At 38.0% G+C, this 27,556-nt stretch overlaps 1 protein-coding gene across 1 annotated transcript; it reads right to left on the reverse strand.

Moving 5' to 3' along the window:
- Positions 1-255: 255 nt before the first annotated feature.
- On the reverse strand, positions 256-21,951 carry podxl (podocalyxin-like). The gene is made up of 8 exons (XM_069713130.1): positions 21,455-21,951; positions 5,342-5,950; positions 4,568-4,773; positions 4,418-4,441; positions 3,023-3,155; positions 2,887-2,930; positions 2,661-2,780; positions 256-1,275 (listed from the first exon to the last, which is right to left on the reverse strand). Exons 1-8 carry the CDS (start codon positions 21,495-21,497, stop codon positions 1,081-1,083), a joined length of 1,374 nt encoding a protein of 457 aa, XP_069569231.1. The 5' UTR covers positions 21,498-21,951; the 3' UTR covers positions 256-1,080.
- Positions 21,952-27,556: the final 5,605 nt, after the last annotated feature.

The following is a 27,556-nucleotide window of genomic DNA, read 5'->3' on the forward strand; positions in this document are numbered from 1 at the left end:
AGTCCTGTCCTGTGAGGGATTGTTGTCAACATTTCAGTTGGCATTAACTTTCAGTTCAAACTCCAAATAAAGGCGTTCATGACATCTGAACAATCTGTTGCTTACAAACAATCTCATCTTCTCACAACTCATGTTTCTTGTTAGACCTTGTTTTAGTTGAGTTCATTGCTCAAAACTCAAAAGTCAGACCGAAGTTCAAAGAAAACTACGTTATAAATTAGATAGGTAATTAAGTTTCAAAGGTAGGAATTTAAATTATTTTATTTTATTTATTTATTTTAAGAATACTGAGCAATGTTCTCCCTGTATAGAAAGGCCGAAGAGTTAGTTTTACAAATTAAAAATAAAAGATGGAGCCTCCTCTCTTGACTGCTGTATTAGTCATATGAAAACAGCTTTAAGACATGAAAAAAAGCAACACATAACTGACTTTCACAAAGCTGACTTTACACCAGTCAGAAAATGACATTTTGCATTAAAATGTCTCCTTTGTCTTATTACTTTTGATTCACCTCATCACAGGCAGTTTGCAACAGTAATCGGGTGGCAACATCACATGGCTGTTCAATTTACAAGTGCCTGTGAACACCTCTTTTATGAGTATAGTGAAATCAAAGAATAGACACAATCCTCTTAGGGCACTTTCTGAACATAGTTGTAATAAATGATACAAAAAAATTATGAATTGTGCATTGTCTTGTATAAAATATTTTTTATAAAAACTACAGTATACACAAAACAAGTGATTGATTTAGTGAATTTTTTAAAAAAAATATTTTTTTATCATATATCTATTAAGTTTTCTAGGGCAATGTTTGATTTTTTTTTATTTTTTTTTATCGCTGTACCAAGCTACAGATACAGACACAGCAGATACACATAAAAAAAGACCAGGTTATAAAGAGTTAATGTAACATCTTGAATTTCTGTGTAAGTTGTATTTCTGTGTAAGAAAGTGTTGTCTGGCTATTGGGACATGATCCCAGGGTCAGAGTTGTGAAGTGGGTGTCAAGATTCTTCTGTTGGTTTTGGTTTGGCTGGTCCTGTCGCCATTTTCTTCTTCTTTGTTCCCGATCGTCCTTACAAATGGGTGTCCTCCTCGTCAGGCATGTCCTCCTTCAGCAGGTTGTCGATGGGGACGATCCAGCTGTCGTTGAACTCTCCGTTCAGCGCCACCTTCTTCTCCTGCATCTCTGGCTGCACCTCCATCACCTCCAGTGTGGGGTTGTCATGGTAACCGTTCTCTACCGTGTGCAGCTCCTCCGTCAGGTGTTGCTAACGAGTTCAAAAGAACACAAAACCTGTTTGGATCTGGCATTATAGTGCATCCTGGCTAATACAATCACAAGTCTATCATTTTTTATTTGTTTTCCAGAGTGTGATAATCTGGGTGAACTAACTTGGACGACATTTGTTGTTGCCGTAAGAATGCTGTGTCACTTCCTGTTATAAACTTATAGCGATTTGCTAGATTTATCTTAGCTCATATTTCTTAACTCACCAACATTTTATCTCTCAATACAGCTAAGGGAATTATACAACAGGCTTGTTCTGCTTAAGCACCTGTGCAGCAAAATTTCTTACTAACCTTAAACTGAACGTGTTATGTACACGAGTTTAGCAATTTTGCAATGACTTCTCTGTCTCCCTCATCATCCTCACCTGTCAGATGATTAGTTTATCCTCCACCTTTGGTGATAATGGAATTTGTAATAAATATATTTGTTCACAGCTTTGGGGGTGAGCCTTACTGAATTGGAACGGTGGCTCTACAATATGATAAACAACCAATTAGCCAAACAGGCCAAAGTCGTTGGTTGCCAACCCATGGAAGCCCTGGTTAGCAGGGATGCCAAGCCAGCTGGTTGAAATAACAATGGAATGTTAGCCCTGTGTAGAAGCAAGTGGTTTACCTCCAACCAGTATGTTTCCAATTGATTTTCCCCAATCAGCAACACGCCCATTGAGAAATCAATTGCCGTCATTAGTAGCTCCATTTTGAGAAACATGAAGTTAGCGGCTCCAGAGGGCATAATCAAAAGGATTCCTGTCAGAAAAGCTCATTCTATTTGAACTAACTTCAGCAAACCAATGTTGAACTCCAAAGTTGTTCTGTATTCCTGCCTAATCTGACCAGTGATGACATGTTTAGTCGCATGTCATCATTCAACTGCTGGCGAGGTGGTGTCCGGCAAAAGTGTGGGTTTAACGATTGGAAAACTTTTCCTCATATTTTGAAAAAAAAGCCCATGATAATGCTGTAATCAAATTTAAGGCCATAAATACATCCACTTTATTGGACAAATTTGCTTGTATTATCGTGATGAGATTAAAGTTAAAGGATCATCAGATTAATTATGAGTCATCCTTAAAAGAACATATCTGAATTTATTGTTGTTATTAGATTATGAATTAAAAATTTGAACCCAAGTAGGAAAATACCAGAAGTCATAGCAATTATTCTAATTGTTGATTACACTATAGTTAAAGACTACCATACCTAGAGCTACTCTGTTGGATAGTATTGGAAACCATATTACAGGGCAGCATGTTTTTGTCCGCACAGGCTAAAAGGAAAATTAATTGCAAGTAATCTGACAAAAAAGATTTGGGATTTTTGGGGAATTTGTTGTATCCGTGTGGAAAAGCTTTCGGCCTACCTGGTTCTCGTTATATGGCTTGCGGTGGTGGGAGGCACATACAGCAAGGATGATAATCATGATGAGCAGGGCACCACAGGAAGCCAGGATAGCTATTAGGGTTTTGTTGTCTTTTGGTTTCTTCAAGTGAAAAAGAAAGGGAGAGAATTACTTACAGCCACACTGGAGGTGTTTGTTGAACTGAAGCACTAACCGTGTGACATAACGTTCATATACAAATCCTCACCTTGGTGATTTCTTCATAATACTGGTTTGCGAGACTGGTTTTCACTGAAAGATAGATTAGAATTCAATTGTTTAGGGAGAAAAATGTAATTTAACCTGATTAATGTGACTTTTCTAAAGGGAACACATTGTTTTACCTTTGGCATTTATCTCCACATCATCAAACTGTACTTTGCCATTGTGGTGCTGCCATGTTAGGGTGCAGGTTCCATTTTGCCATTTTGGCATTAGCATCTTGCACACCTCTGCCAGATTTTTCTCTTCCTTTGTCTGGAGGTGAAATAACACATCTGTAAATATCGTTCACAGGCCTCTACTGTATTGCCAAAGGGAGAATGTGAAGGTCAGAGGTGACAACTGAGGTCACCTCTGGTCACATGCTTCTTGTAGGAATTATATCAAGTGTATTATGAAAGGTCACAGCTGCACAGGCAGTCAGAGAGATGGTGAGTATACTAAAGAGTTGTGGGAAAGAAGGAAACTAGTGAAGGGCAGGAAAAGTTCCCATTAAGACACTTTTTCCACCCTGTAACTCAAATCACCCCCCTCCCTCTTTTTTTTTTTTTTTTTTTTTTTTTTTAGCAGGCTTCACTGTTTCCTGTTTGGATGCATAGAGATCCACCCAAGAGCTCCTTCAGTGGTGGGAACTGTCACATATGAATATGATGTTGCTTTTATATTTTAATCTTGAACAAACAATCATCGACTATCGGATCTCAAAATGTCAACTGGAAAGCTCAAGTGAGCGTAAATTAGCTCACTTCCAGATTTGTTTACAACCTAGCAGTTTGTGAAACCATTTATATGTTAATGCTCATACTGAGCAAGACTGTTATCTAGCAAACCTGCCTCACAGAACATACTGTAGTACACTGAGTGCCCGGTGCCAGCCAGCAAAATTATCAACAAGCTAGAGAAGACAGAGGAGCATTTAGCAGAGCCAGCTATTTACCCATGGAGGTGGTCTGCAGTATATGTTAATGGACAAGTGTTTGCTAACACATGTTAGTATATCTCAGATGTTGTATTTACAGCTTGTTCTCTTACTAACGCTTTTATCCAAAGTGACTTACAATAAGTGCATTTCAACCATGAGGGTACAAAGCCAGAACAACAACAATCAAGAAAGTACAATTTTCTTCAAGATAGCCAAACTTCAAAGTTTATTTTTTATAAAATGGCATAAGTAAGTGCCATTTTAAGTGCTACTAAAGTTCCACTGTTCAAGGTAAAGTCTGAAGAGACTGCCAGGAGGGAGTTACAATAGTCTAGACGTGAGATGACCAGAGCCTGGACCAGAACCTGGACCAGAACCTGCACCGCTTTCTGAGTGAGAAGAGGACGTCTTCTCCTGATGTTGTGGAAATCACAGTGCAGAAAGGGTGTGAGCCTATCTTTGGCCAGGACAATATGTAGAAGTTGATGTCAGTCAGAACTAAAATTGTGTTTAATGTCAATTTACATTTTATTAATATAAATGTCTGCTTATGCATGTTACATAACACACAACTCTAAATAAACCAAAATCTTACCTCTTGTTCACTGAGAAGCGAATACTGAAAACAACAACAACAAAATTATGTCAGCCATGATTAACACTTAATTTCTCTTAAATGTTCATGTAAAGTAAAGGCAAGCAAACATACTAGATATCCGCTCCCCTATGTTACAGTATTGCTTACAACAAACTTCTTTGGTTGAACCAATGTCATGATGGTTGTGGTCATGGTAGTGGTGGTTTGTGGGGATGTGGTTCCATCTTTGGTACCTATCGTCTCTCCTGCGGGAGGTCCTGCCTTGGTCTGATTGGATGGGGTGCCGGTGTTCCCAGCAGGCATTGTGGTCCATGACGATGTCGGCTCGTTGGTTACTTTGGGTACCTGGGTACCTTCAATCAGGTATGATAACAATAAAGAATAGTCCCCAGATAGTGATGCAGATTCCTTGTAAGCCAATCACTCTAGCAGTGCAGAACCTTTTAAGCAGTGTAAATGCTACATATTGGATTGAAAAATTATTTGGATGTCATTATCACATGGTTACTCCCTGATTAAAGTTAAATATGCTAGGGATAAGATAATTTGAGATAAGCTAGATAAGATAGATGCTGGAGGTATGCCAGTTATGGCTTATAAAGGTTTTTAACAAAGCTATAACAATGTGCCCCAACGCTTCATTCTGCTATGCTTTATCAAAATGGGATAAGTGGTGTTGGATGTTGTTTTTATCATGTTATTTGGAGACATCAAATTGCATTTTAGTTAGCTTGCTGAACTGGTCATATTTATATTAATTAGGTCAAACTGCATAATTTGAAAAATATAATTTTTTATAAGCTTTTTTTTCACAAGATTTGGTCAACATTTTGAGGTGAAATTTGGACAGTCGCATTTTTAAATAAACCCTCAACCATTATGTAAAGTAATTTTCATGGAGTGACAGAGAACAGTCCTTACCTTTTTTGCTATCTCTCTGGGTTGTTGGAGTTATGGTGATGCCAGTCCTAGACACTTGTTCTGTTGTAAAATTATTTGTTGGGACTGTTGTGGTCTTGGTTGGCTCCACATTACCAGGATCTACTTGCAGCATGGCAGACACTTCAGAGACTTTACTGGACGTAGAGGCTTGAGATGTGCGTTCTGTGGAGGCAATGTGAGCCACTGAGCTTTTGTGGCTGTCAGTTGTTACCGTTGGTGTCGTGGTCTCAGGTGAGTTGGTGGTAGCAGCAATAGAAGTGACAGCAATCGTTCCAGAAGAAGTGGTAGTTGATGCTGGGTTGTTTGTGATAGTAGTTGCTTGTGTTTGGCTGAGGTTTGGCTGAGTCGTGATGGCAGGCTTGGTTGAATGCATTGGTTTCGATGTAGTGACGATTGTATTAAGGGTAGTAACAGGTGATGTTGTTGTAATTTCAGTCTTGGAATTATGAGTAGTCGTCTCGATCCTGGATGTGGTCCCAATAGTTGTCAAAACTGACGCCACAGTAGTGCTGGTATCATTAGTACCCTTTGGCACAGGATGATCAGTCTGACTGACATTATTTGAAAAGACACTGTGAAACAGGAAGCCTAAAGGGAAAAAGACATGAAACATTACCTTCATTGCACTGGCATGAAAACAAAGTTATTTACTTAAATCTGCAGGAAACAAGTTTTTACTGGTTGCCTGAGGGCAATGCAAACATATCACTGAATGTATTGGGAAACAGTTCACTATTTACATATCCAGCAGACACAGAGCAATATAAGCATTCACATGGAGTCTTTGATTACGTTCCTTTTGAGCCACTTCTCTCATCCTCCACAATGTTTTTCTTCATGACAGGACATTTTCTGTTTAATGCCATTAACCTCTGTTCTTCTGCAAAACATGTAGTTGTTGTCAATAAAGTATGTTAACTCAACTGGTTGTGTTTTACCCATAAGTGTCTGCAGTTGGTGCCAACCCACTCTCTTTGTGACTAATCTAGTATATTGTAGTCTCATGGTTACACGTTCACTAAAATAAAAAATAAAAAATGTTTACATTTGTAAAAACTATGTTATAAATTACTCCTATCCAGTCGATAAAAAGAGGGTGAGGATGGGTGCATGTCATATATATGGTTTGCAGTGGGTGATGTCGCACCCACAGGTGCAATTAGTTTGTTAATCCTCCTGACCCGAGAGTAATAGTTACATGGTTACAGGTTCACTTTCATTAATAAAACTGTATTTACATACATATACATTTAACTGAAGTCTCTTGATAACAATTTGAATCATTGCTACGAAAAATAGTCCTATATTACATATATATTTAATATTTTCATGGAGTAAAATTTTATATTTAATATTCAATAGTTTAAAGGGATAGGAAATTAAGGGAGGAGAGCAGGGGAATGACATGTAGCAAAGGTCCGGATGGACAGGACCTGAACCACTTGGCTATCCTGTCTTCTCAAAAATACATGAATTTGTTATTTGAAGATTGCAGACATTTTCTGAGAATTTAAAATTGGACATTTTGTCACAAAGAAGCACCCTTTGGGATTGAAAGCCAGTGTGGAAATGTTGAAAATGCAGTTACTCTGATTGCCATTTGAGGTTGACTCTGAAAGCAAGTGAATTCCCACCTGAGCTAAAATAACCAACTTCACAGCAAAAACAAACACGTTCAAAAAACATTTATGTTCTATTAAAGCTTAAAGTAATACATGACTACTTTGATGACTCGTTCTTGTGAAATATGTCCAAAATCTATGCAATGACGAGTGATTCAAACATGAGTAATAGCTATGGAGATGGACAAAAAACTATCTTCAAATTGTAACTTATTAAATTGTATGTAACTTTAAAATTGTCTCCTTTGCCAACACTTAGTTGCACAGACAAACTAGCGTTGCTGGAAAGCTCAAGTTGTGTCATTTTATTTGGTTTGAGGTGCACCGAGCTGTAATGATTACATGAGTAATTCAATTGAGAAGATAAATGATTTTCGACACACTGTGTGTGGTATCGGGCTTGAAGAGTTTAAGCTTTTTAGTGGAAAACAGTTCTCCAGGCTTGCAAATGAAACAGTCCAGATGCAGCTCGCTAAAAATTAACATTCAGAATAAAGATGAGATTCATTGATAACTCTATGGCTTTGTCACTACTAGCACCACGTTATTATAACTGGAAAATTATTTTTTGGTGCAACTTTATTTTTAAAGCCAGTTGTACTCTGGAGTATGAGCTGCATTGACCTCTGTTCCTGGATTTCCTGCTGTTCAGACAGCTGTAAACTTCAGCATCATCTTCTTCGGTTTCTTTATTTATAGCAACCGGGACAGGATGCTGCACACAATGAACTTAGAAGCACCACACCCGTGACCACCGCCTGTTTCAATTGCCCCTGTGAAGAATCCTCGCCGGGCTCCAAGGCCCGAAAACAATGGTCTTACCCATACACACACATCCTGCAGTTTCTCATCTCCTCCCGCCTACATTGGAGCCATTGGATTTCCAGCATACATGTGTGGTGACATATTGCATAGTTCAAACGTAATGCTTCCTCAGAGGCAACTCCTAAATGCCTAAATTGTAGGCATCTAATGCTACGCAGCATTGTATGTGACAAAACCGACCAAAAATGTACCACCTCCTGCATTCAGAAAAAAAGGTTGTTTTCAACGTCATCACACCTTAACACTGGTTGCTAATTGGTCAGCCCTTTCAGAGCAGCTGAGCAAACTTTAACGTGAACAGCATAATCACAGTGAAGAAAACGGAAGCTGGGAGCAATCGTTTGACAGAGCCAGGCTAGCTACTAAAGATCTCTGTACTTTTAGACTTCCAAACCAAAAAGAGGTTTCCTCAAAGAGCTGGCCACTGTAGTTTTTACATTATCAAAACATGAGGAAATGAAGGGGAAAATTCCAAAAATTCTACATAACTATATTTGCACAACTCGTCTGTATCAGACATACAAGAATGCCTTGAAAAAGCTTCAGGCAAGAAGAAGCACAGTTGAATTAAATATTCAGCAAGAAGTAAAATTGTGAACGACATACCACAAAGCAACCACAGTCAAACCCTTAAAAAGCAAACAGTAATTCCCATTGCATGTGAATGCAGCATTAGTAAATAAAAATGCTGTTCTGGTGAAGGGGAGGCTGGTAGAGCCAAGCATGCCCTGTCTCTGTAAAGCACTGACACCTCCCTTATCAGAGGTCAGCCATCTGCCCTAAGAGCTGTTACTGTGTAGTAACACACTTAGTACTCAGTGGAGCCCCTTTGATTGAGCTAAGAGTACATATGCTGCTTTCTGTTCTGACACATTTTGATGGTTTCTTCTTTACTGAGTTCCTGAGTAAATAAGGAACTAAAATGGATATTTCACCTTTTTTCTTTTTTTTTTTAGCTACAAGAGAGTGAATATCGGACATACTAACCTCAAATGGCCACAAACAGCTCCAAATCAATGCTGATGTTTAAATGTGGTTAGAGTTAGTTCACTATCTCCATATCCACATTTTAAGGTGATAATTACAGAACACCTACAGACACTCAGAACCAGGTGAGTTCTCTGTCAAGTAAAACAAATTGAACTTTTTCTTCCAGCCTGTACCATGACTACATTGAATTCCGGGTTGTTTTCTGTTGCTATAATAAATTGACCCAGAGATAAAAACATACATCGGTGACAGCTGTTATCCAGATTATGTTCAACTATGGAGCTGGAAACATGACCTCATATAAGGGAAATTTCGCTGATAGAGTTTAGTGTAGTTTTCCAGAAATTATGCATGGCTGCTGACTGATGCACTTTGTCTCCCTCCCCCCAGGTGTGCCATCTTGTTTGGTGTGACCCCCGCTGACCTGAGCTGTCACTGATGGATCTGTTTCTTAGCAGGCAACAGCACCCGATCATCAGGCTGTTATCAACACCGAGGCTGCTTTCACCTCACCCACGCATTCCTCGCCACAGTTTCCAGAAAAACACATTTGGTCTTACCCACATAACGTCTGTGGTCTGTCAATCCACTTAGAGTATAGCCTGTTTTTCTATTGTTTCCTTCTAAAGAGGCATACTTTGGTGAACATTGTCACTCACTTAAGGCTGCCCTTATCAATATTTTTGATTTAATTTTGATCAAATGTACAATGTGAAAGAATTGCCACCCAACTGTCCATTCAAGTCCCTTTAATTGGGCGGATCATTTTAGCCTCTTCCAGCTCATTGTTTTGTTTTTACAGTTTGCAACTTTACTGTTTTGGTTTCGTCTCTCCGCTTTGATTAACCTCATAGGACCTCAGGAGCAAGCGGACGTAAGCAAGAAAAAACTGGGATAAATCCACTGTACACTGCCTGTCCAGCACCAAATGGAAAACAAACACACTTCGTAACTAGCTAGTGAGGCAATTAGGTGTTAAAAAGATGGATATTTCCCCTTTTTTTTTTTGGCGCTACAAGAGAGTGAATATCAGACATACATACTTGAAATGGCCACAAACAGCTCCAAATCAGTGCTGATGTTTAAATGTGATTACAATTACTTCACTATCTCCATATCCACATTTTAAGGTGATAATATGTCAAAGTTATGTTTACAGCTTGTTGATCTGTCCCCAAGTGGCTAAAAACTTGATTTAAGGGCTGCATTTTTAGACAGCAATTAGACAGCATAATATATATATATATATATATATATATATATATATATATATATATATATATATATATATATATATGCTTTACAATTTGCCTATCATTCATCCTTTCAACATCACAACACACCCGTGGCGAGCTAACATACAAGATGCTGGTGTGCTCATTCAAGTTCGCTGTCTTGCTCAAGGACAACATGTGGACAGGAAAGCAGTGATCCCAGTAATTCAACTAAAATGTAATTCAAACATTTCTTTTTTTATTCTTTCGACTTAAATACTGCATAAAAGTTTTCATTGCATAATCTTTTTTCCTTTCAGATTCCTTCAATTACTTTTAAATTCATTAAGTATACAAGTAATTAGTACAAGAAGATGATCATACTAATAAATACCACATTTATTATCTTAAGAAGTTGATAAATCACAACTCAAACAACCACCCAACACTACATGTTACTCTCAGATGTGCATGTAGAATCTCAAAATAGTACCACCATCTATAGATATTTCCTGCTTTGTGAAAAACCTGACTTGGCTATTTCCACAGCTTTTTGATCTATTTCTGATCTGATTCAAAGCCTGAATGTGTAGATTTTATTTCTGCCAGTTTACGTACATTACACTATAATCATCCTGCATGCTTCAGCTATGAAGGTATTTTAGTGTCCTTTTAATGCAAGTATAAAACCAGTTATAATAGCATATTTCTTTGTACTTGCAATCAGAAATCTAATTTGAAAGTAAAAATATGTGAACTGACAAAAAAATCTATCTGGATTACAAACAAATTATCTATTAAAATGTTGTTATTTTGGTGACACTTAAGAATTTTGCTCACAAAGCCTTTTTCTTGCAATACAAAATGTTTTGATTGCAAATAAGGCCTCTTGGGTTGCATTGTCAAAAACATTTGCTTGCAGGTTGAATTACATAACTGCATAATGGGCAGGATCTGTGCTGATAGATGAGATTCTAAACAGTATTTGACTGTCTATTAGCTCATTGTTTTGGTTTTTGGCCCTCAACCAGAAAACCAAAATGATGACTGCTGCCTTGACCCCCCCCCCCAAAAAAAAAAAAAAAAGGGAGAAAAACCTGATAATTTTGTCATGTTTACATCAGAAGAAACTTCTCACAGTCCAGAAAGTGTATTTGGACACATGTTTGTGCTCAAGTACAACTAATCTTGCATTTCCTGATCAGCATTAAACGGTAAAAAGAAAACAGCTATCTCGTAATCATAGCAGAGCATTTAGCAGCTAGAGTCAGGCAAAAGGAGTGTAGAGTAGAGAGTGGAGATCAAAAACAGGAAAAAAAGAAAAGTTAATATTGGTCCGCAAAGGGGACAAATAAATGCTAATGCCACCAAATGTGTTTGCAAAGTCGTTAGCCGTAACAACTTCTTAAATTCACTATGTCAATGTTGTTTTTACAGCTTGTTGTGGCCAAAAACAAAATTGAAAAATTGAAAAAACAAAACAAAATAAAATGCTGCTATAAAGTGACAATTAAGAAGAGATAACATATTCCTCCTTTAAAAGTTGATACACTAATGGTCAGCAGTTTACGTTTGCTAAATGTTAGCCAAAGTGAGGCAACTGGAGCTTGATAATGCTCTCTTAATGACTCTTCTCCTAATGTTGCACTATATATAGCATTTACTATTATAAAGCACTTCTTACTTGTGGGCTAAAATGACTACCATTAAACAAAAGCCTCTGGCTTTAATAATCGATTAGCTAATAGATTATGATTCATTACTTTGTGGCCCTAATAACCCCATAGAGCAGCAGCAATATTAAATGCCTTATTGAGTGTAATGTTGTGAATAAATGTCCTGAGGAACAAGATCCCACACAGACTGAAACATGGAGAGGATAGGAATTAAGAGAAAGAAAGGCATATGGGTGAGATTTATTGCAAATAGTGCTGATATCAGTGGTCAATACTATCTGTGGTGATTCAACTACAAGACCACTAAGTACAACACTGATGTTGGGAAATAAGGACTCACAGTTACTGTTGCATTTCACCCAAATGTGTTGGATTGGCTTGATGCCCTGGGCTCTGGCGTTGCCACGTGGAAGCAATTTTTTAAAATTTTTTTAATTTTTTTATCACAAAGTAATAAGCAGTGTGTCGTCTAGAATGTTGTATCTATTGTGTCTAAAGTACCTCTTAAAACCTTCGTATACCTATAAGCTACCTTTACTCCAGGAAAATCCAGTAAAAGTAGTTTTGGCTATTTGACTTGACCAATTTCAAATTTTTTGAGTTTTAAAGTGGGTGTTGGCCAATTAGAAATACATTTATTTCACGCATTTATGTGCACCAATCAGGGTTTAGCAATGAGACCATGTTAAATATTGTTTTAGCGTTTGCTCACAATACTTACGGTACTGTATATTAGCAAAAAGGAGTGATGTGCAGTCCATGTATGACGTTTTTTTCAGCCAAACAATATGACAATGTGACAATTCTAGTAATTCTATACACCCCTGTCACCTGGGGCTGAGGATGTTGCAACACTCTCAGCACCCTGACCATCTCGTGGCTGAACTTTACATCAGTAAGAGTACATTTAAAAAAAAGAAAAGAAAGCAAGACCCACACCTGGCTTAGAGGGGTTTTGTAACATTTAACTTTTTTTTTATTTAACTTAACATACAAATGCACAACCCATCTTGACATGTATCAAACTAACCGTCCAATTAAAATCAACTCCATTCGATGAAAATATCTTATTTTATTTTCTTAATCAATAATAGTATTGGATGGAATTGTATTCAAGTGTTCCCTTTTTTGTATTTGTTTGTTAGTCAGAATACACAATGGATGGAATGGATGCTTTGTCACGAGACGAAGTAACAAACAAACGATGGCCTTCATCTCAAAGATGACATGCTTTTAATCAGCTTTGTCCAAGGAAAGGGGATTTTGAAGCTTAATGGCATTTGTTAAGCCAGAGTTTACACTGTTCCATGCATGTCTCTCTCTCTCTCTCTCTCTTTGTGTGTGTGTGTGTGTGTGTGTGTGTGTGTGTGTGTGTGTGTGTGTGTGTGTGTGTGTGTGTGTGTGTGTGTGTGTGTGTGTGTGTGTGTGTGTGTGTGTGTGTGTGTGTGTGTGTGTGTAAGTGTGTCTGCGTGTGTCTTGGTCCATCCAGCTTGCCAGGCCCTCAGACTGTAACCCCAGATTGATGTGCATCTAAGCGTGAAAATGTACTGCGCACCAAATGAAGGACAGTAAATAAATAAATGTAGCTGTCATTACAAAGAGCTGGTTGGACAAAGCTGCCCTGTTAGCTTGGTGACAGACCACACAAAGGCCTTTCCGACCCCACGTGCAGCCATCTTTGCATGGGGTCCCTCCTCTGGACCTCTGTTCCAGCCAGGGCCTTTTAGGGGTTTGACTACCCCCCATCCTTCCCCTATTGAGAGAGGTATTTCAGCTCTCTGTGGGAAAGTGGTGGGTTGTTGAGGGCGGGTGGGTGAGAAAGGGAAGGGAGGTGTCTTTGCTGTATATTGTGCACTGTGGTGAAGGGAGTTTTGGAGCTGTGAATGTAAAAACACATGGTGTAAAAGAAAGACAAGTCCAAGGGGAGTGAAAGGGAGGAGACAGGGGAGGGAAGGTGTGTGTGTGTGTGTGTGGGGGGGGGGTGATGCTGTAAATTTAAAGCAATGACTGACCACACACAGACTTACACATTGTCCGCAAACAACACACTCCCTGTCCTTGTAATCCAGACTGGTATGTGTGTTTATACAAGCCGTGGGATGCACTCATGGTAAAAGCCCCCGACCCCCCACCCCACACACACAAACACACATCAGCTGTTTTTTCAGCAGCCATGTCAACCCTACATGTAAAGCCACAAAAAATCAAGAGAATTTCCAAATGCCATATAAATAAATCACGTGTTTACATTGTTCATGCCATTTTTTGTGTGTTTAAATATTCTGTTGAATCAAAAATCAAAAGCAAAGTCCGATTTATATTAAATATAAAATAAACAATGATGGTTGCCAATTTCTTAGACTCTTAAAGACTTGAGACTTCTACTAAAACGCAGGCAAAACAAAGTTTATGCTATTCTCCAGAAGCAGATCCATAGAATACAATATTATCAATATTTCTACCTTGAATGGATTTACAATCGAAAAAGTCCCAGAATATAAATATCTCTGAATCTAGGTTGATGAAAAACTCAAATTCAAATTCAAATTTCAATTCAATTCAATTCAATTCAATTCAATTCAATTCAATTCAATTCAATTCAATTCAATTCAATTCAATTCAATTCAATTCAATTCAATTCAATTCAATTCAATTCAATTCAATTCAATTTTATTTATATAGCGCTAAATCACAACAGAGGTTATTTCATGGCACTTAACACATTAAAGTGCTTACAGTAGAACTTTACAACATTATACAGAGAAACCCAACAATTCAACATTTCCCATATAAGGGGACAAGGGGAAAACAGAAAAGCCTCCAACAGAGGGAAAGAATCATTTCCCAACTCACAGAAATAAAACCATGTTTTCCATTTCTAGTAAGAAAAGGGTTATTGATGCAGTTCTTCATGTCGGTCCTACACAACAGCGATGTGATTTATAGGCATGCATCCGCATCAATACTTAAACCTCTTGACTCTGTCTACCATTTTGCTTTGAGATTTATTACAGGTAATGACTACAGTACCCATCACCGCCTCCTATATGATAAGGCCGGATGGTCCTCTCTTCAACAGAGACGTGATACGCACTGGCATCTCTTCATTTGGAAAGCTCTGATTGGAAAACTGTCCCGTTACCTCTCTGAAATGCTTGTACACTCAGACGGGCCTCGTCCGACCCGCTCCACTGGCTGGCTCTCACTACATGTTCCACACGGTAGCACTTAGCTGGGAAAGTGTGCTTTTAACTTCCATGCATCTGACTCCTTGACTAAAATACAGCACCACCTTAAAATCAAGACACTTATTTCATTTACACGTTTCCAAAGCTTGATTTGAAATCACCAAACCTGTACTTGTAATTGTAATTGTAATAAATTGCATTTTACTTCGTTTTATCTACTCAAACTACCTATCTTATATTTTAAGGCTTCTTATCTAACTTTTTTACTTCATATTTTTGTTGATTTGATCAGGTTATTTTCCGTAATGTGACAGTTAAATGGTTATTTATAAATTAAACTGTGGTACAACCTCATCTTTGTCTCCTTGTGTTATTGCTGTGATCACTGCTATTGTTTTTCTTTTTCTTCGCTTTGTAATTGTAAATGAGGGCCAACCTCAATGATTTCTCGAGTATAAATAAAGGTTGAATGTAGGAAATAAAGGGGTTCAACAAATTTATTCACGTCTGTATGTGCTTGGGCTAAATAGCACGTTGGTAAAGTTAGAGAATATGTTTTTAACATGGAGAATATGTTTTTCATACTTTGGACGCTCCAATTCTTTAAGAGAATTTGTATGGGCTCAGAGTAGACCTGCATCATCTCCCACACGCATCAGCCATTTGGTGTTTTTTCTAAAAGCTGAGAAAAGAGGGGCGTTTACACAAAGTGATGAGGCAGATGAAAACAGTGCTGATACAGTGAGGAGGAAAAACATGACGAGAGGCGAGGAATGAGGGGGTGGGGGTGGTAGGAGGAGGAGGTAATAAGGTTCATGACAGTACCAGCCTCAGGACTGATTAATGGACACCTGGGTGTGTGGTGTGACATGCTGTCTGGGGGGAGGGAGTGCAGGGTTACAGTAGAGGTGAAGGCAAGCAGGCTCTATCTGTAGCATCGGACAGTGATGAAACCCTTGGCTTTACAGTGAACAGGGGTTCCTCCCTGAATGAAACCTGTCTAACTGCCAGCAGCGCCTTGCCATCAACAGCAAGATCCACATCTAGAAGGTACAAATGGTTCCTCAGTAGGGTCCTTCAAACTGTCAGGTCTCAGAATAATAACATTTAATATATGATATCCAATTTTTAAGTTCCACTTTTAATTTTAATTTCCAAGTTCAGTGGGAGAACCAAATATTATGATTGAGAATTACTTTGCAACTGTTAAGTTTTTTCCAAGGTTACAAAATAAATTCTGCTCCAAGTCATGCTGTTATAAACCCATTTAATTGTATTTACTAACAATGTTAGAAAAAAATTGAGATAAGATTAGGTTATTTGGTCTAAAAAGAAAACAAATATAGTATAATAATCTGCAGTACAGCAGGTAAAACAAGAAACCACAGACAACCAAAACAAAAGAAATCCTGTCCATGACAAATGAGCAAACTCAAAATGACAAAAACTATGGGTGTGGTTGAAAGCCTCGGAATAAGTGACAAGTTTTTCTCTATTGTTTTTCCTTTCTCTTCCATGTTCTGGTGAGGGCAGACACCAGGCAGGACCTGCAAAATGTTGCCATAAAAACAAGCTGATGAATAACATTTAGAGTTGGTCTTTTCTTGTAACTTACTTGAAAATGCACCAACTCTTTAGATAATTTAACTTGACCTTTTAGTAGAATTAGCAAATATGAAAAGTGTGAAATGCTAAAATGATTTTTCCAAAGTTCTGAGTGCTAAAGTCCTACTGGAGCGGTTATACAAACATCCACTGGTTTATGTTTTTTTCAGTTGTGTGGGGCAACAATCAGCACCACACTCAAAAAACAGTAAATCTTTTTAGTATGTACTTGATGTTGTAGTTTTTTTGTGGGCACACTACAAACTTTGCTTAAATAATTTCCTCACTTTGGAATGAATCATAACTAGAGTATAAATCATCAGGTCTGATTTTGTTCTGTTAAAAACCCATTGTGTTTTCAATTTTTTCAAATTCAATTTTACTGAAGGCAGTGTGTTTGTCAGTCACAATAACTTGTGGTCTAATAAGTTTTTTATGCCAAAGACCGAATGCTGACATTTTTACATTGAAAGCCAATAGGCCTGAATCAAGTTGTTTAAAAAATAAAAAATTATCACAATTGTTCAATAGCTGGAGTGATAAGCGTTCTCCTTCTGCCACACCCTCCTTGGGAACTAGGATGTTGACAAAGTTTTCTTTTTCTCTTTCTATTGTTTTTTCTTTCTCTTCCATGTGGTGGTCAGTGTAAACACCAGACAAGTGTGCCAGGGAGGCAGTGTCTCCTCTGGCTGCTGGTGTCTCAACAGGCCAGGAATCCCAACTGTGTGTTATCTTGTAGGAAAGGGACAAGCTGTGAACTGGCGAGCCCACAACAAAGATAGTGTGCACAGGGGTTAGGAAGTCCTGGAGGGGACTGATAAGTGATGAAACTTCCTTCTTCCAAAACTCTAGGCTTCAACTGATTTATTTAAGTAATATCATCTTTTTAAAGTGATCAATATGCATAGGCAATAAGTCTGTTTTAGAAAATTGCATGTTCAAAACCAGAGGTAGACTCAGTACTTTATGTTTAATGTGAATTTTCTATTTGGAACCACTTTTTTAAATTTGGTTACAGCATTATCAGATTGGCATCTACTGTAATGGATTTTTTTTTTCCTAAATGCTGTGTAATCTATTAATGTAAATTTAAATATATAAAAATTGTCAGACAAAGAGGGTTTGGAGGTAATACTAATATGTATATATAGGCTACATATTATGTACAATATTATATATGCTGTTATTCTGAATATAACTGAACATTTTTGAAATGTGTTGCTGGCATGCAATTTCAAATTAGCATATATTTTTCATAAACAGTTAAAAATTTCTCCGGTTAAACATGTAATATGTTGTCTTTGGTATATGTCCAATTAATTATGGGTTGACGTGATTTGCAAATCATTGCATTGTTTTTATTTTACACAGCGTCCCAACTTTTTTTGAAATAGGCTTGTATATCTAAAAATCTTGAAAAAGTTGTGGCAAATCAATAGTGAAGATTTGCACAGGATCGTTTGTCCCAAGATTTTCATTCAGGCATTAGAGTGCGTCATGGCACAGAAACAGCACTTGTGAGAGTTACCAATGATCACCTTATTTCCTCTGAACAGTGGACTAGTCTCTATACTTGTCCAGCTGGATCCCACTGTTGCATTTGACATCATTAATTGCAACATGTTATGACAGAGGGTGGAATATGTAATGGCTGCTCAAATCATATTCATCAGATTCCAATTTGTTCGTTAGCAAAGACTCCAGACTATCTATGAAGCCAGATGAAACAAATTAATTATTAAAACTTCAATAAAGTCTTGCAGGCATAAAGGCGTGGATGACCATTAACTTTGTACTTCCAAATTTAGAAAAAAATGAAGTTATGTAATTTGGCCCAAACACCTCAAAATCTGAAACCTGCCTATAACCACAATCTAAACACAATGTCATTGCCTACTGAGAGGAACTTTGGTGTAATTTTTGATAAGGATATATTTTTTTACTCTGAAATATATAACTCTGAAATTCTGCATAAGGCAAGGCTTGGATACTGCATTCTTTGACCTGGGCAATATTGTCAAAATTAGGAGCATCCTTTCTCGGAGAGATGCTTAAACACTAGTCCATGCATTTGTTATCTCTCGGCTGGACTATTGTAATTCCTTGTTATTATTATGATGTCCCAATAACTCTGAAATTCTGCAGTTTAATGCAAAATGCTGCAGTACGAGTAAGTTAATAACACTTGGTTAAAGTGTTATCTTATCTAAAATATGTCATGATTCCGCCAGCTCCCAGTTTGGGTTCAGTAGTCAGACAACATCTCTTCCTTTAGGCTTAAAACTTTCCTTTTTGATGAATCTTATAATTAGGGCTTGCTCAGGTGACCTGGAGTCATCCTTTAGTTGCACTGCTGGAGACATAGGCTGCTGTCAAGTATTAAAAATGAGAACAAACCCGAACCACTCAATTTAGATAATGTAGCGTCCAAGAAATGTAACTAATAAGATCCTTAACAATGAGAAACACCTCATTGCATGCCCTTCTTCTGAACTAGTTGAATGACAGAAACCTGAGAACCAGCTGGTCATCTCAGTGAACTAAATCTTCATATTTGTATAATGGTAGCTGGTGAATATGGGCATTTCCAAAATCAGATTGTTTTGAAATTCAGATAAAATTTGCTCCACATTTGGATGGAAATCTAAGGTAACAAACACAAAACTTACCAAGCTGAAATTATAGCAGAATACTTGTAGAGCCAATGACTCAACAGGAGCATGCAGTAGGATTATCATTTCAAATTTCCAATATACAGTTACAAACTCACTAAAGTCTATTGGTATATGCCAGTGAACGCTTAATCTAACTCACATCTTCTTCTGGACTAGAAATCTGGCCAGTAGACCTCTGAGACTCTTGATTTGGGTTCCCTAGTTGTATCTACTCAGAATTTGTAGTGAAAGAGTGCCACAATACCCCTTCACCAAGATTTTTAAATTGATAGTTTTATATTTTGTGAATTACTCTTACTCCCAGTCTTGCCAATAGTTAGCTTAGTTTAGCAATAAATTGTACAGTAAGATGTATTTGTTTAATCCAAAACCAAGATGTATTTACTACAATAGCAGCAAGTTACGGGTCCCAGCCAAGAAATAATCATTTCAACAATGTTTTAAAATTTCCCCAAATTCTAAATTATTTCTTTGAGTATTATTGAAGGATAGGGAAGATGAACAGTGTAAAACTACTCAGTCGATACTTTGAAGTAAGCAATCGCTTTGTTTTATGTGGTCATGTGAATAGGCCAATGTTGGATCTGGATCTCTTCACTACTTCTAGCCATTGATCTGATGTTAACCTTTTCAAAAGCTGTCAAGTATGAAAAATAAAGAGAAATCAGAACCTCTTGCAATAGAAAGAGCTCCAAAAGTACAAAAACATTGCAATATGCGCTGTATACGTGTCAAAGTTTTCCTCTTTACTCTTGATAACAGTGTGTTAAACAAACAGACACAGATGCTTGTTCACAAGCACCTAGCATGTCAAAAGTGCTGACCGCCTGCCTTTAGATGGAGTTTTGGGGCTTTGTTTTATTTCAGACACTCAAAAAAAAAATTTAAAAAAATAAAAGCCTAATGTCTAAATCCACCTGTATTAGTGGTGATAGAGGGGCAGGTGCATCATTAAAGAAAAACACTTTCTTTGCCTTCCAGCCAGAGAGGTAAATCAGGGGTGCACTTCATTATTCAGGCCCTTCTGTCTCTTGGCAAAGCTCTTGGCGGGAGGGGGAGCATTGGAGAGTCCTCAACTGTGGTATGGTGGGGGTGGAGAGGTAAATGTTTTAGCTGTGTTTTACTGTGCCATTTCGAATAATTATGGTAGCTCTCTAACAGATTTCCTGCAGAACTAGCATGGGTGAAGGGTATCAGTCAGCAGCAACACAAAGAGAGATGAGATGTTCATTGTATCGGAGGTAAAAAGATGATGAAAGAAGGCTTGAACTGCTGGCTACTTGGTTCGCATTCTGTTCTAAGCTTAGTGCTCTTCCTCACCTCTTATCCATCTGTCATGTTTTGGCATCTTTTCGCTTCTTTGATCCTGCTTTTTTGCTCAAGCACGAGCTTGAGTTTCTCACTTTTCTTCATTGAAAGGATCCCATGCGTTTTCATCTGCTACACAAATTCAATACGCAGATTAAACATGCCGTGTTGTTATTTTAGTGCAAGACTAAAATCTATATATTTTAAATACTATAGAGTTCACTCCATTTACATATAACATCAACTACATGCCAAAACTATAAACTATATGACATGAGAAAACTACAACTACAATACTATACCCTCTGAAAAACATACATATTGACCATGAAATCAGCTGGTGGTCACTGAATAAAAAAATAGTGGTGCAAAGGCAATCATATATGTTCATGGAAGTGTCAAGTTTTTTCTCTGTGGTATGAATGTACGTGAAGAGGCTAAAAGGAAAAAACAATTCTGCCAATAATAAAAAAGGCGAATTATAAAGTTACATTTTTAAAACACAATATGATATTGAAATCACACCAAAATCAGAGTGAATGTTTTGTTTCTACTTTCATCAAAGGTATCACTTTTTCTAATGTAATACTGCACACTTCCACCTGTCCATATCCAAATTATACAATCTGAAAATATTTCAGCCAAAATGTAAACTGTTGGCTCCCACACACATTGAATTAAACCACACAGCAGCATAGAAAGTGGTTGAAATGAGCATGAGGATTTTGAATTGAGTATTTTCACATCATTGCATTGGTAGAGTGCTTTAAAAGATCCCAATATTTGTTTCCACCACTATGGCTATTTCAAAATTTTGCTTTCGTAATGTGGTTATTTTTTTTACAACATCATACTCCTCATATAGCTTTATTTATTTTTTTATTTTTTTATCAAATTTGACAAGAAAAACTGCAAAAAGCAGCAAAAAAAAAAAAAAATGCTGAATTTCTAATCTTATGTACATATATTTGATATGAAACTGTACTCACTGAGTGAAAGTAGCAGCACCATGATCCTCAAAGTTGCTCTCATCCTGTTTCTGCTTGTTTCTTCTCCCAAATGGATTTATCCTTCATGCAGCACAGGGCTACAATACCTCACTTTGTGGTGAGATTTTGCACTGATGATAAACCCAAGTTTGACGCTGCTCTGTCACGCCTTTCTCCTTGAATTTGTATCTCAGAGTAAATGATCTCAGAAAATGTATTGTTATTCTTTTTTCTTCTTCTATGAAACTGGAAGCCAAGAATGCTTTTGTTTGTCTCTGCAGCTTCTTTTTCTCTCTCTCTCTCTCTCTGCAGAGTTGGGGATTTGGGGGAAGAGTGTTTCTGTGGTCTCCTTGGCTGCACCGTTGTTCCTCAGTGTGTCTCTCTCTCCCACAGTGGCTCGGTGCTGTATTGTGTTCAGTCAGCCCTTACTCTCCTGCAAAGTGTTGAGCTGTTTGCAGACCAGGAGCCCTGCCCTGCCTTCCTTATCATGAGAAAGCAGGGGCAGACCCAGACTGGTTCAATCCCACAGCCCTGGACTCACTGCTGCCCGGGACACTTTTGAATAACAAAGGAAGCTGTGAGACAATGTGTTCCCCTGCTTTTAATTCATTCCTAAAATGGTCCATGACTCAAGGATGTGAGGTGAGGTCACATCAGCACTGATGTGGTTTGACCATGGGAAAGGCCTGCTAAGATTCAGAATTAGCTTGTTGTCATGTTAACTTTATATCCTGTCCAGCTCAACAGTCTCACACAAATACAGTCCTAAAATGGGCTGCTGTGTCTGCAGGGCTACACAACAGAGATTTATAACCTGAATTTTATTCACAAAATTTTAAGTATAATCATGTTATAACGTCATTTTATTGGCAATTTCCTTTCTTGAGCTGTTCACTTTCTTACAGTGGCGGCTGGTAATACAAATTTGGGCTTCTAATAGACACTAACTTCTTCTTGTTTGTTAGAAGCCTTCATCAACATGGATATTGACACATTTACTGGATGATACTCGTACTCGTCAAAAGTACATTATCTGTACCAGATACTCTTTCAGTCGAGTACTTGTCTCATCCTCAGAAATAACATTTTCCGCAGTTCCACTTTAAGTTGCCGTTCCACTGCCAGTCAGATAGCAAAGAAGCAGGAATAACCGTGTAATTATGTGAGGTGAACCCGAAAGTTGTCCAATCACATTAGATAAAATAAAACGCAAAGCAATACTGCCAATAAAAGAGGGAAAATCTGGAACAACCAATTGAAGAGCAGCCTGAGGTCACGTGGTTTCCAAAAGTTGAAGGATTTGCATTCACTCTCATTTGGCTGAAGTCCTGCACCAGGAAGTGTATGTATTTACACAGAAATTAACTAAATACAATTTGTAAACAGTTTTTACTGGATTCTTGCAAGCATTGACAGACTCGCAGGAGCATTTTACGAGCAAACTTTTGTCATATAAATATAACAAATATAAGTAATACTTTTTTATTTCTGGACGTTGCTGGGGCCTCCCAGCGCCCTGTATTAACAAACCGCCACTGCTTTCTTATCTGCATATGAAAGGCTGAGCTGTACAATGATGTATAATTTAGTAATAGGCAGCTGCTGGTTGTGACCACAGTGTGGTGGATGCGCTTTCACCCTATGTCGTTGTTGCGCTATCCCAGTATAATCTTACGTTTGGTTTCACTAAAAGTTAATGAAGTGACTGTATTTGAAAACACATACAAACATTTACTGTTGCTCTGAAAGTATCTCCAGAAGTCTGACCTCTAACCACGTGGATAAAAAAAAAACTTCAGTCCACTAAATGATAAAAAAATGTATCTCCCACATTGTGCCTGTGTCTGAATCAAAGCAAAAATGGTAAACCCAAAGTAACTCATAGAAAAAAAAAGTCACAATCCGGGTAATGTGTTTAAAATGTTTTTTAATTCAGTGGATGAAACATTTTTGCCAGTTGTGTTTTTTGTTTTGTACCAGTAGGGCTCAAACACTTATTTGGCTAATAAATAGAGAGAAGAGACTTGGACTTCTAAAATGGCTGAAAATAGTGGGGGTGCAGCAGTATTGTATCAGCATACTTCACCAGCTAACTCCAAAAATGTAATTTAAAGTGTAGATGAATTACTAAATAAAATTTCTATGGTTTGTTTGAGTTTTACATAAGTCAAAATATGATACTAAAATAAAACTACATTTGATTAAAAAATATCATATTGATTGCCAGCAGGGTGCAACCATCTTAAAACAAGCTAACCAATGACACCCTGAGATGGTTGGTCTTTGCTGTTTGAAATATTTTATTAAAGAGGTCAAACCAGCTGAGTATTGCACAGAATTACAGAAAGTCACCTCTTGGTAGTCTGTCAGGCTCGGATCCGGTCGAACCGTACACGTTGCATCGCTGCAGCGCATGTCAACCTTTTTACTCTTTTGACGGGAGACTTGGAGTTTGGGATTACTTAAATGGATAAGCAAAAGTTGGACAGGAGCCATTACAAAAATACAATCGATTTTCTGTCAAATGTAGGTGAATATCAAGTTTGATTGTAGTGTCATATCTTGACTAAGGTATCATATTAGTCAGTCATACTATGCAAAAGTTTATCTCTAAAATGTGACAAAGAAGAACTGTTTTATAATTTAGATGACAAAATAGGAGAGGAATTTTCATTATTTTGCAATGTTACTGAATCCACAAACTAAGATTTATCAAACAAACTGTACTCACGTTTTGTCTAGGATGACATGTGAGCTTTATTAGAACGTAGCAGTACAGACATACATATGTGGGGAGAGAGAGAAGGGGATTGACATGCTGTAAAGGTCCACCGGGCTCTAACTCAACTGGGAACTCACTGCTGATGGCATTTACACCCATGCGCTCTTAGTCCTAATCACTCGTCTTTTGGGTTGCCCCTGGAAAACTATCCATGGAACCTGGATTTTTGCTGTTGTAGAGCAGCAGCACAAAAGAGCACAGATTGATTCCCGTGCAGCGAAGCAGTCCTCTCATCCGTCCATGCATAAAGTCCCTTGATGAACTTTATAGAATCATATTTGATACAAGCACAACGGATTCAGATCGTGTGTGCGTTTTCTTGGTTAATTCCAATAGAAGCTGTAAAAAGCAATAAAAGATCCATGCAAAATGTCACTTAAAGTGTATACTAGTCTGACTTAGTGGACATTTTTCCAAGGTTATACTGTATGATGTGACACATTTCTATATAACTTTCTGGACTGCAAGAACTTTCCAGTGAGTGTTAGTCCCAGGACTCACTGCCTGCATGGCATGTGTCTTGTTTTTCATTTTGGCACCCATGTTAACAGGTTAAAGTAGCCACACAACCTGCGTAAATTACGCATCTCAGTCGAGTCATGCCTCAGGTGTGAATTGCGTCATCTAGAGAATAGACCCAATGCCTATTTTTCACATCTGCCTTGTGCAGTTCCTTGCAAACAAGAAAAAGATATGTGATCACGTGTAGGTCATGACAGGTAACATTGGCAAGGTAACAATAAAAGGCCATTCTTAAATGGGATGTTTTCATCTTACAGGAATTCTTCCGAGATGCTGCAACATAAGACAATGGAAGTGGATGCATAGGTTTCAGGACGTCATCATGATATCTCAAATTGACATCAATAAAATGCCAAAGCAATAATCCCTCTGTCACCATGATCTCTCAGTTCACAACGTCCACATCTGCAAACTACTCACCCACCAAAAAACACATTTCACTGTCGGTATGATGTAAACCAGGATTAATTTGCAAAGACAGCATTTCTTCAAACTGCCAGACGTTGTTGACGGTGAGCATTTGCCCACTCAAGTTAATTACATCAAAGATCTGCTTTCAGGTCAAAAACCTAGTAAGGATGAGTAGCACTCAGATGAGTTTCCCTAAGATAGTTCCTGACAGTTTGTGATGTAATTCTTCCGTTGTGATCTAGTGGACATTTCTGCAGTCAGCATGCCAAATGAATGCTCTCTCAAAACTGGTGTGTATATAAAACTGCACTTTTTGGAGTGGCCTTTTTTATTGTGACTGTCCAAGGCATACCTATGCGAAAATCATATCATCTCATCATTAATCAGCATCTTGATCTGCCACATCTCTCAGGTGGATGAACTGTCTTGGCAAAATTGAAGTGCTCACTATAACACATCCAAATTTGAGGGAAATAAATCTGTGCATTAAAGTCTTGAGGCAATTTTCCCCGAGTTCCATCTGCGTTGTGTCCATCCTCTGGAGCTGAGGTTGCCCATTCAAGTCAGAGCTTCATGCCCCACCATCACGCCGCAGCACGTGTCAGCAGTGTTCCAGAAATGGGTCGGAGCTCCTCTGGCAATAGGCACAGTCTATCTTTGACAGAAGCCGGATGGAGATCACGACAAGCTAAATAGGGCAGTTTGGCTCATCAGTAAGTCAAACAGAGGAAAGCAAAGAGCAACTGGTAAATTTTCAAAACTCTCAAAATGATCAAGGGCAGCCTCCCGATCATACAACACATCGCTGCATCAACATCTACCCCCGCATCTTTCAAGGACAAGAAATATGTTCTCTTGCTACAGGTACTGTGTGTGAAATAGTAACAAAATAATTTGGAGTGTGTACAACAAAAAGTATGAAATGGCAACAATTAACACAAACAGACCAAAAAGAAACCATTTAACAACATTTCCCCACACAAGAAGCACAAAAATCTACGGAAAATGGCCAAAACAAGCAGACAAAACACTTTCCTTCTGAAAAGCTCCCAGGAGGGTATGAAGTTGTGTAGAGGTTGGAACAAACAGCTTGGCACACGTGACATGACTCACCCACGCTCAGTGGAAAATGCAGGCTTTTACTTCAACTCTTGGGAAAAAAAGAAGTCATCTTTTTTTTTTTTCAGCATATAAAGTCTAATTATAAAAGCATCATTTATGGACATCTAACAGAAATATGAACACATCCTAATTATGTAATTTAATTTACTGGGAGTTTAAAAATGATGATTATTCATTGGTTCTTTTGCATTAGCCTACAATGCTAATGGCCAGAGTCCAATGGTCCAGCTGGTGTTGTGTTTGTCATAAAGATTAAAGTTGGGTAGTTTAGCCGGATTTCTTTTGCAAGAACCTGTTGCTTGCAACTGGATATTCATAAATGTCCTAGGAATTACTTTCAGGGCATGATTACTATGCCACCTTTCATTTGGCTCCAAATCTTTCTTGACTGACATTTCACAAATGGATGTCAGCTCTACTTTTTATGTATATATTGTAATCATCGACCACTGTTGCACTTCAGGGGACTTAATACCAGCTTCATCAGTTTTGATAGGAAGTCAGGGGAAAAAATAGACAGGGGAGATACGATCAGGGGTGTGGAGGTTTTCATGGGTGTTTCCTGCAACTGGAACAGTTAGGAGTCATTAATAAAAAGCTTTGGAGACATAATCACAAAGTTAGGAGTCACGCTTGGACTGACAATCTGTAAGAGTTACACTCAGTAATCTCCAAATTGCAGGTTAACTGTGTGTGTACATTTCTATAAGGATCATATACACTACTTGTGTAGCTGTGTGCACACAGTGGGGTCTGCCCAACTGTTGGCTTGTGTTTGTTCATGGGTATTTGCCTACATATACTGTATGTATTGACTGTTAGCCTCTGGGACGTCTGAGAGTTCATTCATAATTAAATAACTTTACCGTCAGGGTCAGCTCCATGTCCCCCATGATAGAGCGCCAATCTGCCTGTCAATTTCACATCTCATCTTACCTTTGTGAATTTGTGAACACAATAGTTTCTTTACCTGGGGCAGTAACACATTCCCAACCTAGACCTGTTTCCTGGAGCACCGTGGGCTCAGACTTGAAGGTTCTGAATTTCATCCTTGATGATAAAACCTAAATAGAGTTTTACGTATGGATTATCCGTCATCAACCTACCCGGTGCCCTCTCTTTATATCACTATAATTATTTTAAAAATCTACACTGTAGAAGACATTATCTGATTTTAAACACAAAGTGGTTGAAGAGAACTAAGGGTGTTAAGCGTATTTACACTCTCCACAATCAGATGTGAACTGGTCAATGTCTGAATATGC

The sequence above is a fragment of the Brachyistius frenatus genome, unplaced genomic scaffold, assembly GCF_029030835.1.
Source record: "Brachyistius frenatus isolate BFR_SWC_R1_liver_20210118 unplaced genomic scaffold, ASM2903083v1 Contig_116, whole genome shotgun sequence".
Lineage (NCBI taxonomy): Eukaryota > Metazoa > Chordata > Actinopteri > Embiotocidae > Brachyistius > Brachyistius frenatus.